Source organism: Halichoeres trimaculatus, unplaced genomic scaffold (assembly GCF_033239565.1).
Source record: "Halichoeres trimaculatus isolate MK-OKI-2021-1 unplaced genomic scaffold, fHalTri1.1 fHalTri1_scaffold_2, whole genome shotgun sequence".
Taxonomy (NCBI): Eukaryota; Metazoa; Chordata; class Actinopteri; order Labriformes; family Labridae; genus Halichoeres; species Halichoeres trimaculatus.
Window position 1 is genome coordinate 38,741,050 of NW_027437180.1, and position 15,693 is coordinate 38,756,742.

The 15,693-nt window shown below is 44.2% G+C and overlaps 1 protein-coding gene across 2 annotated transcripts; it reads right to left on the minus strand.

The window, feature by feature from the left end:
- Positions 1-426: 426 nt before the first annotated feature.
- LOC141809385 (malate dehydrogenase, cytoplasmic-like) lies at positions 427-14,853 on the minus strand. 2 transcript variants are annotated; one of them, XM_074696379.1, is made up of 9 exons: positions 14,357-14,853; positions 7,472-7,570; positions 6,108-6,204; positions 3,138-3,313; positions 2,771-2,893; positions 2,479-2,655; positions 2,283-2,396; positions 1,204-1,293; positions 427-891 (listed from the first exon to the last, which is right to left on the minus strand). In XM_074696379.1, the coding sequence occupies exons 1-9, from the start codon at positions 14,408-14,410 to the stop codon at positions 769-771; spliced, it is 1,053 nt and encodes a 350-aa protein (XP_074552480.1). In that variant the 5' UTR covers positions 14,411-14,853; the 3' UTR covers positions 427-768. The 2 variants fall into 2 exon arrangements, with proteins under 2 accessions (XP_074552480.1, XP_074552488.1); XM_074696387.1 differs by lacking the exon at positions 14,357-14,853 and adding an exon at positions 8,656-8,812.
- Between the last annotated feature and the right edge of the window lie 840 nt (positions 14,854-15,693).

Below are 15,693 nucleotides of genomic sequence, written 5' to 3' on the forward strand. Positions count from 1 at the left end.
AGAAGAAACTATCAACTCGACAGATACATTAAAGTTGCAGCTGGTTGGATACTGCCTCCATGTGGTCAGAATGCGTCACTGCAGGAAATACAAAGGAGACATGATGCAGTTACAGCCTGTTTCTCCTTGTTTGTTAAAAGTCCATCTCTGAAAGGATTATCCGGAGCGGGTGTAGCTGACCCCCTGTTGAGATTTGATTAAAGGAAAATATATGAAATAAGAAAATTTCAGCTGAGTCGTAAAAAAGCACAAGCTGAACAGATGCTGTGATGTTTTAGACGTGAACTAACAGAGAATCTGAAAATCAAACCTCTCAGCAAACAGTTCGTGGTTAATTGGCCCTGATGGTCTCCCCTGATCGATCGTCGACCCTCCCCCGGTGGTATACCTCAGACTCAGACTCACAAACGAGGCGGGATGCTGGTCTCTAAGTTTCGTGGTTGTTTTATTGGTGATAACTCGTTCTGTTACAGTTTCTGAACAGCTAGCTCATCTACCAACAGAGACACTCCCTCAGACAGACAAGGAGGACGAGGAGGAGGAGGAGGCCAGGTTGTGGTCATAAACAGGTAATCTGAACACCTGAAGAAGTGGCCTGATGACACACACTTACACACACACTCACTCACACACACACAGAGGTGACACACAGACGGCAGCTGGGACGGTTTGTCAGAATGGAAGGTTTCTTCTTCGTCAGAGCCGCGAGCAGCCAGCCTTCAGGGCGTCTGGGCGCTGCTGCTGCTGTCGGCCAGCGGGGAGAGACAGTCAATGGGACAGGAAGTCCATGGCGGTGTCTCGCTCCTCCACCAGCTCAGCCGCTGTGGCGTCCATCTTGGCGCGGGAGAAGTCGTTGATGGAGAGTCCTTCGACCATTTTCCAGGTCTTGTTCTGCAGGGGGCGACAGAGGACAAGGGTGAGGTCATCACAGGGTCCTTCATGGGAAAGTTTCACCTCCCTGAGCAACAGAGGCCAACAGCTACGTCACCAGATGATGACCAAAGACTGAAATTGCCACCTTAATCAGGTACTACCTTAATCTCTGAAAACTACACCTTCATTCTGACACATTTAGACGTTTCTCATAATGTCAGATTTCGTCTTCTCATCCTCACGTGTTTGGGGCAGAGAAGTGACTTCTGATGGTTGCTGTGACATCATCACCTGTGTTCTGTTAGCTGGCTCCTGATTGGATGGACTCACCTTGATCTGGACAGGGAAGGAGTAGATGAGGTCCTCTGGGATGCCATAGGGGTTTCCTTTGGCGTAGACTCCCATGGAGATGAACTCGCCCTGCGGGGGGAACAGAGCTTCAGTCAGCGTGAGCCAGAAACACCAGGTCTCACAGAGACCGGGGAAACGTCAGATCTTACAGAGACTGGAAGAAAATCAGGTTTCACACAGACCAGGGAAAGACAAGGTCTTACAGAGACCAGGGAACATCAGATCTTACAGAGTCCAGAGGAACATCGGGTCTTACAGAGACCAGGGAAATGTGAGGTCTTACAGAAACCAGGGGAACACCAGGTCTCACAGAGACCGGGGAACATCAGGTCTTCCAGGGACTTGGGGAACATCCGGTGTTACAGAGACCAGAGGAAATGTCAGGCCTTACAGAGACCAGAGGAACGTCAGGTCTTACAAAGACCGGCGGAATGTCAGGTCTTCCAGGGACTTGGGGAACATCAGGTCTTACAGAGACTGGAGGAATGTAAGGTTTTACAGAGACCAGGTAAATGTCAGGTCTTACAGAGACCAGAGGAACGTCAGGTCTTACAGAGACAAGGTAAATGTCAGGTCTTACAGAGACCAGAGGAACGTCAGGTCTTACAGCGACTAGGTAAATGTCAGGTCTTACAGAGACCAGAGGAAAGTCAGGTCTTACAGAGACCAGAGGAACGTCAGGTCTTACAGAGACCAGAGGTAAATGTCAGGTCTTACAGAGACCAGGTAAATGTCAGGTCTTACAGAGACCAGGTAAATGTCAGGTATTACAGAGACCAGGGAAATGTCAGGTCTTACAGAGACGTTGAGAACATCAGGTCTGACTTTGAAAAGTCTCCTGTGGGGTCTTTAAGTTGCTGAATATAAAGATTTAGTTTCTAGAGTACGTCACTGTCATTGAATGCACTGCGCGGGCACAGAATGGCGCCCTCTGTGTGTCTGAAAAGGTAGTGAAGTTAAAGGTTTCAGAGTAAGTTGGACATTTCTCGAGCTACTGTCGGGGAGTTTCAGTCGAACAGGGAAACAGGAAGTGACTAAGGCTTCAGTGACGCTCTGACCTCCTTGGTGCCGAACCAGATGTCCCTCATGTGATCGCAGATGGCCTTGGCGGCAGACATGGCGCTGGAGAGCTTCCTGGCCTTGATGACGGCGGCACCACGCAGCTGCACGGTCTGCGGGGGAAGGAGAGGAGGTTTGAGAAGCGGCGCTCTGCGTGACGCCAACAGGACAAACCAGTTGTAGGACAATGCTCACAGAGATGAAGTCTCCTCTCAGCCACGCCTCGTCCTTCACGGCGTCGTAGGCCGCCACCTCGGAGCCGTTGATGTTGACCTTGGCGTGGTGGACATCGGGGTACTGGGTGGAGGAGTGGTTTCCCCAGATGATGACGTTCTTCACGTGGTCAGAAGAAACGCTGCAACGCATCGCCACCTGCAGGAGAAACACGCCAACAGCAGCTGCGTCACAGACCAGGTAACCTGTGTGCTGGTTTGCTGGTGTGTGTTTGTGTGTGTGTGCTGTTGTGCGTGTGTGCGTGTGTGTGTACCTGAGAGCAGGCTCTGTTGTGGTCCAGGCGGGTCAGGCAGGAGAAGTTCTCTTTGGGGATGGATGGAGCAGATTTGGAGGCGATCAGGCAGTTGGTGTTGGCCGGGTTCCCCACAACCAGAACCTGAAACACACAAACCGCCCCCCGTCAGACTGAAACAGACCAAATCAGACCGAAACTGACCCCCGTCAAACTGAAACTGACCCCATCAGACTGAAACTAACCCCATCAAACTGAAACTGACCCCATCAGACTGAAACTGACCCAGCCCTCCCCCATTGACCCTGGAGGATCAAACTCTCAGAGCTGGTGACACCAGGAGCGTTCTCAGTCAAAGGATGTGGTTTGGTTTCACTGCAGGACTCACCCTGACGGTCTTCTTGGCGTGCATGTCCAGAGCCAGCCCCTGGGTCTTGAAGATGGCCACGTTGGCCTTCAGCAGGTCCTTCCTCTCCATGCCCTCCTTCCTGGGCATGGAGCCCACCAGGATGGCGGCGTCCACGTCCTTGAAGGCCACCTCCACCTTGTCAGTGGGGATCACCTCTGTGGGCGGAGCAGAGGGACAGAGGGGCGGGATCAGACCAGGTCTAACACCCAGGTGAAGGATGCACAATGAAGATCATTACATCATTACTGAGTCTGTTTGCTGCAGTCAGAGAGATTTCATACCACTCACAGAAAAACGACGGCTTCAAACATTAGAGCAGAGTTTGGTTTTTGTCTCATTTTGAAATATTAAAATAATATTTTACATTTTTTGAGTCCTGAAAAAAAACAAACAAAAAGATTTAAACCATGTTATTTAATATTGCCCACATAATTTAATATTAACCAGATTATTTAATATAAACTCGTTTTTTAGATTCTTAATGATTGAGTTATAAATGTAGAGTAAGAAACTGATAAACTTATATATAACTTAGTATTTTCCTTATGTGTTTATCATAGTTCTTCAGCTTTATAAACCTTTTTAATTATGATTAATTTTTAAAGGGATATTTCAAAATCTTTAATATTTGAATTAATTTTTTAAATATTTTTTATTTTTTTCAAATTTGTTTCACTTAAAAAAATTGTCTGAACATTTATTGCCTTTTATATTGAAGTTTTTTCAACACTGCTAAAAGCATTTGTTTTATTCTGTTTACTGATCTTGTTTTTGTAATCAGATCAATTCCAGATGAACTTTTTAAAAAAAAAATTATTTAAATTTTGAGAAAAGTAAAAATTTTAAAGAGAAGAAGGTTTGGTTTTTGGGATTTTCTTTTTTTTTTTTTTTTTTTTTACCTTAGTTTCATTTAAAAAAAATAGTCCTGCTTCAAGTATCTTCAGCTTCTAAAAAGTAGTTCATTTTTAAACCAATTTTTACAGTTTTTCAATCTTCTATTTTTTACTTCAGTGATCGTAAACTCTCTTAGATCCATAAATCTCAGCGTTTCCTCTGAGCTGGTGTTTCCAACAGAGAGAAGTGATTTTAAAGAGTTTCTCAGGTTTCACTGTCTTTGACAGACTGATTCTGATTGGCTCTCTGGGCACTTTGACCAGAGCTGTTTCTCTTATCTGCAGAGGGAGGATCAGAGCTTCACTCGTCTGTTCAGCAGCGTGTGGATGCGGATCAGACCACGTTCTGATCCTGTGAACCGGTTTGTGACGTCTCTGTGTGAGGCTTGCTCTTTCTGACCATGTTTCTGCTGCTGTCAAACACAAACTTCCTTCAACCCCGGACGATAACTGTGGATTCAGGGAGACTTGCTGCTGGTCTACAATCCCCCTCAGACCCTCTGCTGGTCTACAATCCCCCTCAGACCCTCTGCTGGTATATAGTTCCTCCTCAGACCCTCTGCTGGTATATAGTTCCTCCTCAGACCCTCTGCTGGTCTACAGTTCCCCCTCAGCCCCCCTGATGGACTCGTGCTGCCCTGGCTCATCCAGACAAACAGATCATCAGAAGGAGCCGCTCCGTTATCTGGTCTGGACTTCATTCAGAGTCCACTTCCCTCTGCTCATTGTTGTCCCACCACTTCTCTGATTGGCTGCTGGGATGCCTGAACCTCCAACCAATCAGAAGCCTCGTTCTAGACCCTCCTTCCTCCTCCTCCTCCTCTCAGCAGCAGAGGTTACGGAGGACACACACACACACAGATGAAGAGGAGGGAGACGGCTGATACATCTAAACACCAGAATAAAAAACCCTCTGCTCATAATGGAAAGTCACACCGACAAAAGAACAAAAAAAAAAACAACTCAGGACATTTTTCACAATGATCACACAGTCAGATTTTCAAAATAAAAGCCAGAATTTGGGGGAAAAAACACAATTTTAGGAGGGAAGAAGCAGAAGTTTGCAGTATGTTTTGAGTTTTGAATGTTGAAAGACAGAAAACTTTGAAAGAAAAGGAAAGAACAGGAAGTGAAGTCAGAATCTGAGGAGAGAAGGTCTAAACTCTGAGATCACAGTCTGGATCCTGAGAAAAAGAACAACAGGACTTAAGTCTGAAAAACAAAGATTTCTGGACTGAAGTCAAAATGTTTGAGAGAAATTCAAAATTTAAGGCGGAGAAAAGTTCAGGTTTGAAGACAAAAGGTTAAATTCTGTGATCCAGGAGAGGACTGAGTGATACGAGTCAAGAGATTGGAAACAAAGTCAGAAATAAAGGACAACAAGTCTGAATTTAACAGCAGTCTGTGGTTGAGAAGCCTCCTCCACTGTTTCCATTACACTGTCACACACAGAGTAAGAACAGGTGTCTGTGAGGGACAAAAAGCACCCTGAGTGTAAGGACAGGTGTCTGTGAGGGACAAAAAGCACCCTGAGTGTAAGGACAGGTGCCTGTGAGGGACAAAAAGAACCCTGAGTGTAAGGACAGGTGCCTGTGAGGGACAAAATGCACCCTGATGTAAGGAAAGGTGCCTGTGAGGGACAAAAAGCACCCTGAGTGTAAGGACAGGTGTCTGTGAGTGACAAAAAGCACCCTGAGTGTAAGGACAGGTGCCTGTGAGGGACAAAAAGCACCCTGAGTATAAGGACAGGTGCCTGTGAGGGACTAAAAGCACCCTGAGTATAAGGACAGGTGCCTGTGAGGGACTAAAAGCACCCTGAGTATAAGGACAGGTGCCTGTGAGGGACTAAAAGCACCCTGAGAGGACGTACAGCAGCATAGTTACAGGCTGTTACTGTCACTTTAAGACGTGTAGACCCTCCTTGTGTGTTTTCAGCCTGAAGGGAAGACTCAGCAGACGCTCGCTGGGCTCTCTTTCAGTCCACAGACCCTGAGACGTCAGGCGCTGACTGGATCCAGTCTGTGAATAAAGGTCAGAGGTCACGCGTTGGACTCACCCCTCAGCAGTGGAAGGGCGCAGTCCTGCAGCTCCATGACGACCCCCTCCAGCACGGGCAGCATGGGCGGGATGTCCAGCAGCATGAGGACGATTGGCTGAGAGAGGACAGGGACAGGTGAGGTCACACACCTGAAGCTGAAAGGCTTTCTCATACAGGTGGAGGTGTTTCTGAGAACCAGGGGACGGGTGGTCAGGTACCAGGAAACCTTTACCTGACCATCAGAGACTGACGTGGGTCAGGGTCAAACGTCTCAGACTGACGCAAAACCGACTCCAATTTCACAAAAACTTTTTTAAAATCTTCAAATAGATAAATAAAGTTCTTATTTCCACACACCTATGGAGAAAATGATCTTTACCTGTTCATCATTCAGTTTAGGATTGCTCTCTAATCTGAATATGAATTCATGAATAAATAAAAAATGTCAAGATTTGACTCCTAATGTGAGATTAGAGTAGATTATGAGGATTATAATCATGATTTTATAGGAAAATATCACAGTGTCAGGGGAAACAGGATGTTACGAGAATAAGTTATAATGAAGCAGGAACAACACGACAAAATGACTGGAATTAACACCATGATATTAATCTCATAATTTAACCACAATAATCTCAAAATCTTACGACATAAACCTCAAAACACTTGGACTAAAATCTTGTAAAATTCTGACTTTTAATCCCAAGACATTAAAATGAATCTCCTGATATTTGGACTTTAATTTTGTAACATTTGAACTCATCTTTTCACATTCTGACTTTATTCTTGAAATGATTATCATCTTTTTTCTGTGACCTCATCTCCATCATATAAGACCCAGTTTAACTTTCATACTAGTATGTATTAGCTTCATAAGCTAGGCTAAAGAGTCAGAGTTATAATCCTCTACCTCTGTGGTTTAGAGACAGGAAACAGACGATTCATCATTTTCATCATTTCCGACTGTTTTATTTATTGTGGACAGATTTAAAGTTCGCAGGACCACTTCCACCAAACCACATGAATAAAATGTGCCGTTAAGCTCAACCTCAGTGGTTATTCATATTGGTTACACTGTTTCTTTAAAAATGGGATGACACGGACACAGATGTGCAGCACAGTCACGCTAACCTAAAAATAATCCCAGGATATGCTGCTATTCTTCTTTCTGCTTGGAGTCCTCTGCTTTACAAGATCCCCTTAATCTGGCTCTAATGAAGCCTCAGATCTCTCTCAGGTCATCCCTGCTGTAAAACATGTATTCTTTATGATGGTGTGTTATGTAACGGGCCCCACGCCGGCGCGGCCCAGCTGTCCGTGCTGCGATGAGCTCCAGGGGGAAGGGGGCTCTGCGGGTTATGTAACCAAAGAGCTGTTCTTACCTGGTCCTTCCCAAACACGTCCCCCTTGGCGATGCTGTACAGCAGGGAGTAGGCAATCTGGCCAGCAGCGCCGGTCACCACAACACGGATTGGTTCAGCCTGCAGAGAGAAACAGGTTTGGTTGACATGTTGACCCACGTCAGAGGGAGGGCGTGTGCAGCTCTGAACTGGCTGAACCACTAACTGTTATTTTTTTCCAATTAATAAAACTTGTACAGTCACTGCTGAAACCAAGGAGGATGTTATGGTTGACAGGGCCTTTTCCTGCAGCTCCGCCCCCTTATGGTAGAGGACGCAGCACCAAACCCCATTATGGAAACGGCTCAATGAAGCATGACCTTGTACTCTCACAAGGATAGTCACGTCATTGGGTCCAAGTTTACTTTAAATTAAACATCTGACTTCTCTTCAAAACTCGGCGTGCACAGAAACAAACTTAGAGCTGATAAACTTTAAAAAACGATAATTTTAATGCGGTTTGCTGAACTCTGGGGTACGCTTCACTGTACAGGAAATCAATGAGAAGCTGCTGACAAACAGAGTGCTTCACGGCCTGGTACAGGCTCACAGCAAGTATTATGTAAGCCGAATTTAAGTTTGTTCCGAGGACATTTTAGAGGAATCTGTAAATCTGTTAAACTGCCGCAAACTTTTCTGGCCAGCACCGATTCGTTAAAGTGCTAATTTCTCCGCTGGGGTTCGGCCTGAGGAATCCCGCGCCTCGATTGGTCTCCTCGGCTGGATCAAAGAATGGGCCGATGATGTAACTTGACGCCGATGCCACGCCGCGGTGTTAAGATGGAGGCGGATCACATGAAAACTGTTCAGCAAGTGTTAAAACAGCGTCAACAAATCCGCTTTGCTGCGGATGCAAACGCTTCATCTGCGGGGGTTTTCACGCCACCTCCACCCGTGACCTGCGGGCTGTAAGTGCGCAGCAGAGTGCGTGAGGAGGCTCTGTTCTCCTTGTTACCGTGAACATGAACTCGGCTCAGGGAAAACCTCCAGCACAGCCCCAAATCTGTTAGAATGAGGTGAATATAAAGTCTAACTCCGCCGCCTTCCTGTCAATGTCAGCCCGCTACAAACGCATCAACGTCTTCAACGCAGATCGCAGTTAGAGGTCGATTAAAGTGCGTTTAAACCTCCACAATAAGACAGTGAGCAGCCCGGGTCCAGCTTACCATTTCAACTGTCGGATGGAGATGCTTCGGATCAGCGGTGCCTGCTCTCCTGCTCAGACGGACTAGACGGAAGGGTCACCTCTATGCTCTAATGTAAAGTCAGGCGGTGAGTCCCGGACTCCGCTCTTTCTGGGACTTGTAGTCCTTTTAAAAGTGCTAACACAGGCTTTCAACAAAGCCGAACAGACAAAGAGAACACACTCTCCCAGAATGCACCGCGCCGAGGACACCGCGCCCACCCGTGCTGTATACGGCAGAGGATTTTCTGAAATGAGTCGTTTTTCAATGAGATTCAGGCAGATGTGTTTTGGCGGCATCCTGTGGCCAGAGGCGAGACTGCAGCTATTGTCCAACAATAAAAGTACTGTGCACTTCTGACGGGTCTGTAACAGGCTTTTAGCTCTAAATGACCTATCACACTTATAAAATCAGACACATTTAAACAAAACAAACATATCAAATAATATATTTAAGGCAGGAAGAGGAACGATGTCGTTTTTTTCCAGCAAAATATCAACTTTCATCCCTGAACAAATAAATGTACAAAACTTTCTCACAAGAGATTCAGACTGTGAATCTATTCAGCATGTTATATCTCTCCTACAGCACACAGCAGGGGCGAGGAGGAGGCTGAAAGAGCCGTACAGTCGTTCTGTCTTTAAAGGGACATTATGTACAATCACACTTAATCTCCTTCAGCGCGTAAAAAAACAAGCCATACTTCAAAACTTCAACATAACTATTAAAATTAACCACACAGCAACAACAGAAATGTACCGTTTGGATGATTTGACGACAAACATTCAGCTGTGACTGAAAATCCCCGACAACAACAAGTGTGTCAGCATTTGTGCATCAGTTTTAGGCGTCCCCTGGAAACACTTCCATTGTGTTGTAGTGTTCACAGCGCATTTTTCTAAATGCACCCATTGTCAAATTGATGAAGATGTTATATTAATTTGCTTGTGTTTTGTCTTTTTGAGTGTTTTCATAAACCGCAGCGCAGTGAGCTCTCAGGGCCACCGTACAGAGGAGGCTGAGGCCAGTGTGTGGATAGGAGAGAATTATTCAGTTTAATCAGAATTCAGAAAAAAAACATTTATTATTCTGAGAACTAAGCAGCGATTCTGTCAAGTTTTTGTCAGAGATAAAACTTATCTCAGAAAAAAAAAAAATCAGAATCCTCTGTTTTATTTACATTTGCCAAAGAACCTCAATGTGTGTATCCACAAAGTCCCCCCCTTCAAACTTCAGGAAACCCATGAAAACCAGCTGGAATCCCCAAACCAAACAGTAAACTTCCACAAACCAAGAACAAAAAGGTGAGACTAACACAGCCCTGAAAACACAGGAGCTCTCAGAGCCCAAAGATCTACTGAAAGAAACTCCAGTAACCCTCATTTAATCCAACCAACAGCTGTCCAGAAATTCTCCAAGATCATCCTGATTACCTTAACAAACCAACTGGAAATCCCTAAAACTCCAGGCTGCAGCGCCTTTAGAAAACATGCATAATACTCTGGTAACTCCCTCAAGAACTCTTGGGGGTCCTCAAAGTCTAATCCAGATTAACATAACTCCAGAATCCATGAAGTACCACAAAGTTGACGTAATGTTGGAAGTTTCACAGCGGCTGTGATTTTGGCAGCACTGCAATGTTTGGTCAGTTTTCATGAGCTGGTACAAATACAGATAAAATGATCGAAAAGTTCAGACAGAAGGCTCCCTTCCTGACACAGAGCATAATTTAGTCACCCCTACAAGGCCTTAAGAAACCCTGAAAAACCACCAAACACATGAATATGCTGAGGAACCTGCCAGAAGACAAACCATGAAATCACCTGAACCCTGGAGCTTGGCAGGTATCCCTGGATCCACCTCATGATCTACCAGTAATCTCATGAAGCATCTTTGAATCCAATCAAGAGCGGACTAGAAATCCCCTTAAAGACTCCTGGAACTCCTTCAGACACCAATCAAGACCAGGATTACAACTCTTGTCACTACAAAAACAACTCTAGGAACATCTACAGGTAAAAACACTCCATGGAGGGACTTCTTGATACACTGATGACCCCCAAAGCTCCCACAAGTACTGACCTTAAAACCTATAGAATGCATCTCCTTAAACTGTTACCCAAAAACTTTTTGGACTCAAACAGACCCATTGGAGACTACTCATCAACCAAACATCCATCAGGAAGTCCCCTCAGAACTCACTGAATGCTGTGAGAAACCCAAAAAACTCAAGTGAACTACCAGAATATTTCAGGAACAAAACCATTGGCTGACTTTCAACCTTTGGCAGCACTGAAGCTGAAGCTGCTTCTGAAGATCCACCTTCACATAACTCACAAGAACCCTTAGAACCATATTTAGAACTAAAAGAACAATCTGGAAACTCTAGACCTTGTCAATTAAAAACAAAATCCTCAAGACCTTCCTTCATTCTAACTCGAAGTCGACAAAACCAACCCAAGCAACAAGTGAACCTGTGAAACTTTGGGGGACTCCAGAAAGAGGTTCCCTTGAAACCCCCTGACACACAGGAAACCCTGAGACATTCCTGGGAATCAAACACCCTAAATGAGAGCATAAGGCTCAGGATGCCTCTTGACAACCATTTGCAGTCCAACAAGAAACCCTAGAGCCTTGTTGAAAACGTCCATGCTGCACAAAACCCTCAAGAACTTCTGCATCAATCCTTCAATGACTCGCGTAAAGAACACTTAAACCTTAGAGCCACACGTTCTCTTCAGGTGGAAGGTCTCGCTTCTGGAAGACCTTGCCTGTGGAAGGGCTTCAGGAACCCAACAAGAACTGGTGGAACCCAATATCCAACCACTAAAACTACCCAATGACCATGCCAAGAACCAGAACTGCTTTTAACCACCACCAACCCATGGATCCACAAAACCCACTGATGATCTAACAAGGATCCCTATTGGATTACAAGAATCCAATCAAGAGCTACATGAAACCCTCTGGAGTATCATCTCAAAAACAGGTCTTAATACGTTTTTAGTGGCCTGTTGTGGAGCATGAAACAGATCCATCAACATCTTTGAGAACTCATCTACTGTATGACAACCTTGAGGAACGTGTACGTAAACTCTCCATCGCTGTTTTGGAAACCACAGCTGAACGTGAGAGGTCACCTGGAGTCAAGTTCACTCTCCAGACGACATGAAGTCACCGAGATCTGCAGCCAGCCTGTTAAGTTGTTGTTCAGCCAGTTATCTGCAGCTTCACTGGGGGTAAATCTGATCAGAGTCAACCGTCTGAAAGTTCAGACGTCACTTTGATCACACACTTAAATCAGGGGGGAAGAGCTGGCATACAGGGACAGGATTTTGACAGATCAGAGTGCAGGAGAGTCTGACATTTGCATTCTGTCCAGTGACCAGCAGGGGACCGATCTACAGGTGCAGACAGGTAGTTAAAGTCTATCAGAGTCTCTACTTTGGTTGATTTAATACCACAGTAAACATGCTTTTAATGATCCCATCGACAGCATAACGATGTCAGGTGGCGTCTTGGATAAAGTGGAGGTCATCCTTCCATGAACACGTTTGAATGACTGTTTCTAGATCTTTATTTGTAGCAAATCAACAAGTTTGGACTGACATGCTAAAGTAGAAGTTAGGAGGTAAAAGTCTCCTCTTGTTCTGGTAAAGGACCCCACCCCCCTTACAGAGAAAATAAAGTAGCTGAAGGAGAGAGATGTCCTTTCAGACAGGAAGTATCAGTTTCAGGCCTTCATTCATCCCTCAGCCTATCAAGGACACGGGCGGCCATGTTGGATCTGATGACTGGGTCCAGATTCTGAGAGGCTAAAACAGGCTGCAGTTCTGTGCTGCTGGCAGGAGCTGGCCATGGTGCTGATAATCTGCATCCAGGATGGCTGCAGCAAGGCAGCAACAACACAGGAAGCAGAACCTGAAGCGTCTCTAACCCCGCCTTCAGAATAAAAGCACAAAGGAAGACTTTCTGAACACAAAGAAAGTTTAGGGTTTGATTTTGTTATACAGTGGGGGTCCGACACAACTTTTTAAAAGGAAAAAGTAAAACTATAACATTATGTGAAACTGATAAAAATTCCTACATAATATGACAGAAAATATCACATATAATATAATAGAATATAAAACTGCCTATCCAAGTTTTTCTGAAATCACCAGTATTTAGTCACATTACCATTCCAAAATAAGGCTTGTTAGCATAGGATAACTATATGAAATAATGAAAAAAATAACACTTTGTTTTTACCAACATTAAATGAAAAATGAGTCTACGTCTCAGGATACATTAACCAAAATAAATTCACCATTTACAGGAAAATTCAGTAATTAAATGTGTTTCTGCATCTCTGCTTAGGCCTTCCATACAAAAATTACACATTTCAGATCTGATGAAGTTACTGAAAGCATTTTTAGATTATATGGGCATTAAATACAGCTGCGATTTTAAAGTGTTAGCTAAGATTAATTAACTATAGAACAAATGTTGGGTTAATAAAATTAAAGTTTATTATAGCATGTGCGACTTATGCAACTAAGAGTTCGCATATCACCAGCACAAAACTAGCTTCTGGCATCACCTCAGGGCTTAACATGTAGCGGCCATGGACTGTAAGTGGACACCAGAGCCAGTATGAATATGACTGCGCAATGTGGCCAACCCACATTCGGATTAACAGAAAGTTAAAAAAAATAATAATAATAATAAAGAAAACCAACTTGGCTCAATCAGTTCGACCTAACATTTGACATTTAAAAAGTATGTTTGACTAAATCAAACTTATTTAAGTTGTTTAAGCTTTTGTTCGTGCCTATTCACATCATTTCAGTTATCCATTTGAATTGAATAAATAAATAAATAAGTAAATAAATACATAATTAAATAGAAAAATGTTTAGTTCTACTTTGTAAGTTTTTTATATATATATTTTATTGTTATTATATAATTGGTGTATTTCTTTTCACTTGTGTTTTTTAAACATATTTTATGCTCTTTTTTATGTTTTTTTTTTCCTACAAGTGTTGAGCTCTCATTTTTTCTTATGTGTTTGATAAAAGGAATAACCCCAACAAACAGAAGTTTATAAAAAAAAAATCAAATTGAATTGAAAAATATTGCCTCTGTTCGTGATTGAAGAACGAAAACAAAACTAGGAATTAGTTCAAATTTCTTAATCCAGCCTACAAGTATTAATAGTTAGTAGTAAAGTTTTTTTTTTCTTCAGTCATATCTTAGTGCAACCATTAGCGTTGGTCTTTTACTTTGGAAGCTAAGACCGGAAGTTCCCTGTTCACCTTGAATAGCTTCACCGTGCCACTGATACTTTGCCAAGTAGGATCTACTCTTAATGAATTAAAGATGACGGGGTCAGAAAAGGGCTCAACATGCCGATATCTCACCTACACGAAGGTGGGAAAAGTTTACGGCCGCCATTTTCTCTCCTTCAGTCAAACGGTGACAGGCCCGCGAAAAGAAGAAAAAAGAGACACGGCGGATGTTTCTGTGAATAAACAGTGTGAGACACAACTACCGTCTGGTTTAATCTACGGCATGTCGGAGGGAAAACGGGCCCCACGATTAACTTTAGGGAGTAACGGTTATGCTGCGTTCAAGGACGCACGGTCAGCAGCGTCCCCGCGGTTTTTTTAGCGTCCCACCCGGCCGTGCTGCGTTCACTCACCCGTGAGGAAACCGCCCGCACCACCAGATACATGGTAGTCAGTAGAGTCAACATGGTCCCGTCGGTGTTTTCGTCCTCGGTCACTGACAGCTGTCGTCCTCGGGAGCAGAAATGGCGGCTGGACCCGAAACGGTACCGAGAGGGAGACGGGTAGTGAAAGGCGGGAAGACAGGTAGAGAGAGGCGGGAGACAGGTAGACACCCCCACACACGGAGGGACAGACAGGAAAGCACCGCGGCACCAGGGGCGACTTCAACCCGCGCTGCAGCTCGACTCCCCCGGCGTCAAGCTGTTCCTCTGCCCGCAGACACACGGTACCACTCCAACCCTGCTGCAGTCTAGTCCCTTAATACGATTTTAAGGACGTAAATAGCCGCTGACTGGGCTGCTAAAGCCTCCCAGGTGCGCTGATCACAGGTGTAATTTAATAATAAAGATGGAGGCTTTAGAGCTGAGGGAACCGAGAGGAGTTTGGTGTTGTTGGGGTGTATGGAGGAGTGTTTGACGTCACTGCAGGGGAGCAGGGCTACTCCAATACAAAATGTGTGTTTCAGGGTCACCTGAGGACAACCAGGACCTGCAGCAGTCACCTGGGCAGGGAAATACCAAGTTTTTGCCTCTAAAGTCCTAAAAATATGACAAATAATGCACTCAGAGTTATACTACAGGCTTAAATTCATCTTTAACATCTCCCTGCTGATTTAAAAGGTGGTTAGTTAAAGACTCCACTAACCCAACTCCTCGTTAGAGTATTAAAGTTATGAAACAAGGCTTTTTATAGCTTGTGTACGCCCAAAATAGTTATTTATTTATTAAAACATGCTCAAAAGCAGCATAGTGCTGCAATTCATAACCATCAGACCTGTCTTTAGATTTTTAAACAGTTTAAAGCCCAAAACTCTTCTTCTTTGTTTCAACAAGAGTCTTGTCTGTTTCTATTTTTCGGTCACTAAATGCTGGCGTCAGGTCATTATCATAACGCCATGTTATATGTTGTTTTCAATTCAGTAACACCAATATTCGTACTCAGTTTAAATACCCGAGTTATGACAGTGTGTACTACCAGAGTGTCTAATCCTGTTTGTGTCATACGTACAAGTCAGGTCATGTCTGAGTCCCTGGGGTTATTTCCAAGTCACTGTGATTGTATCTAAATTACTGTTTTGGAAGATGAGCCAATTTAGTGACACATTAATGACCAAAACCTTGTTTAAATTTACATTTAGCTCCTCTTAGTTTTAATAATAAGTAGTGAAACCACAGTTAACCTCACATCCAAGCAGACAAATATGATGTGGAGTCCCCCAAGGCTCCATCCTGGGGCCTCTTCCTGTTAG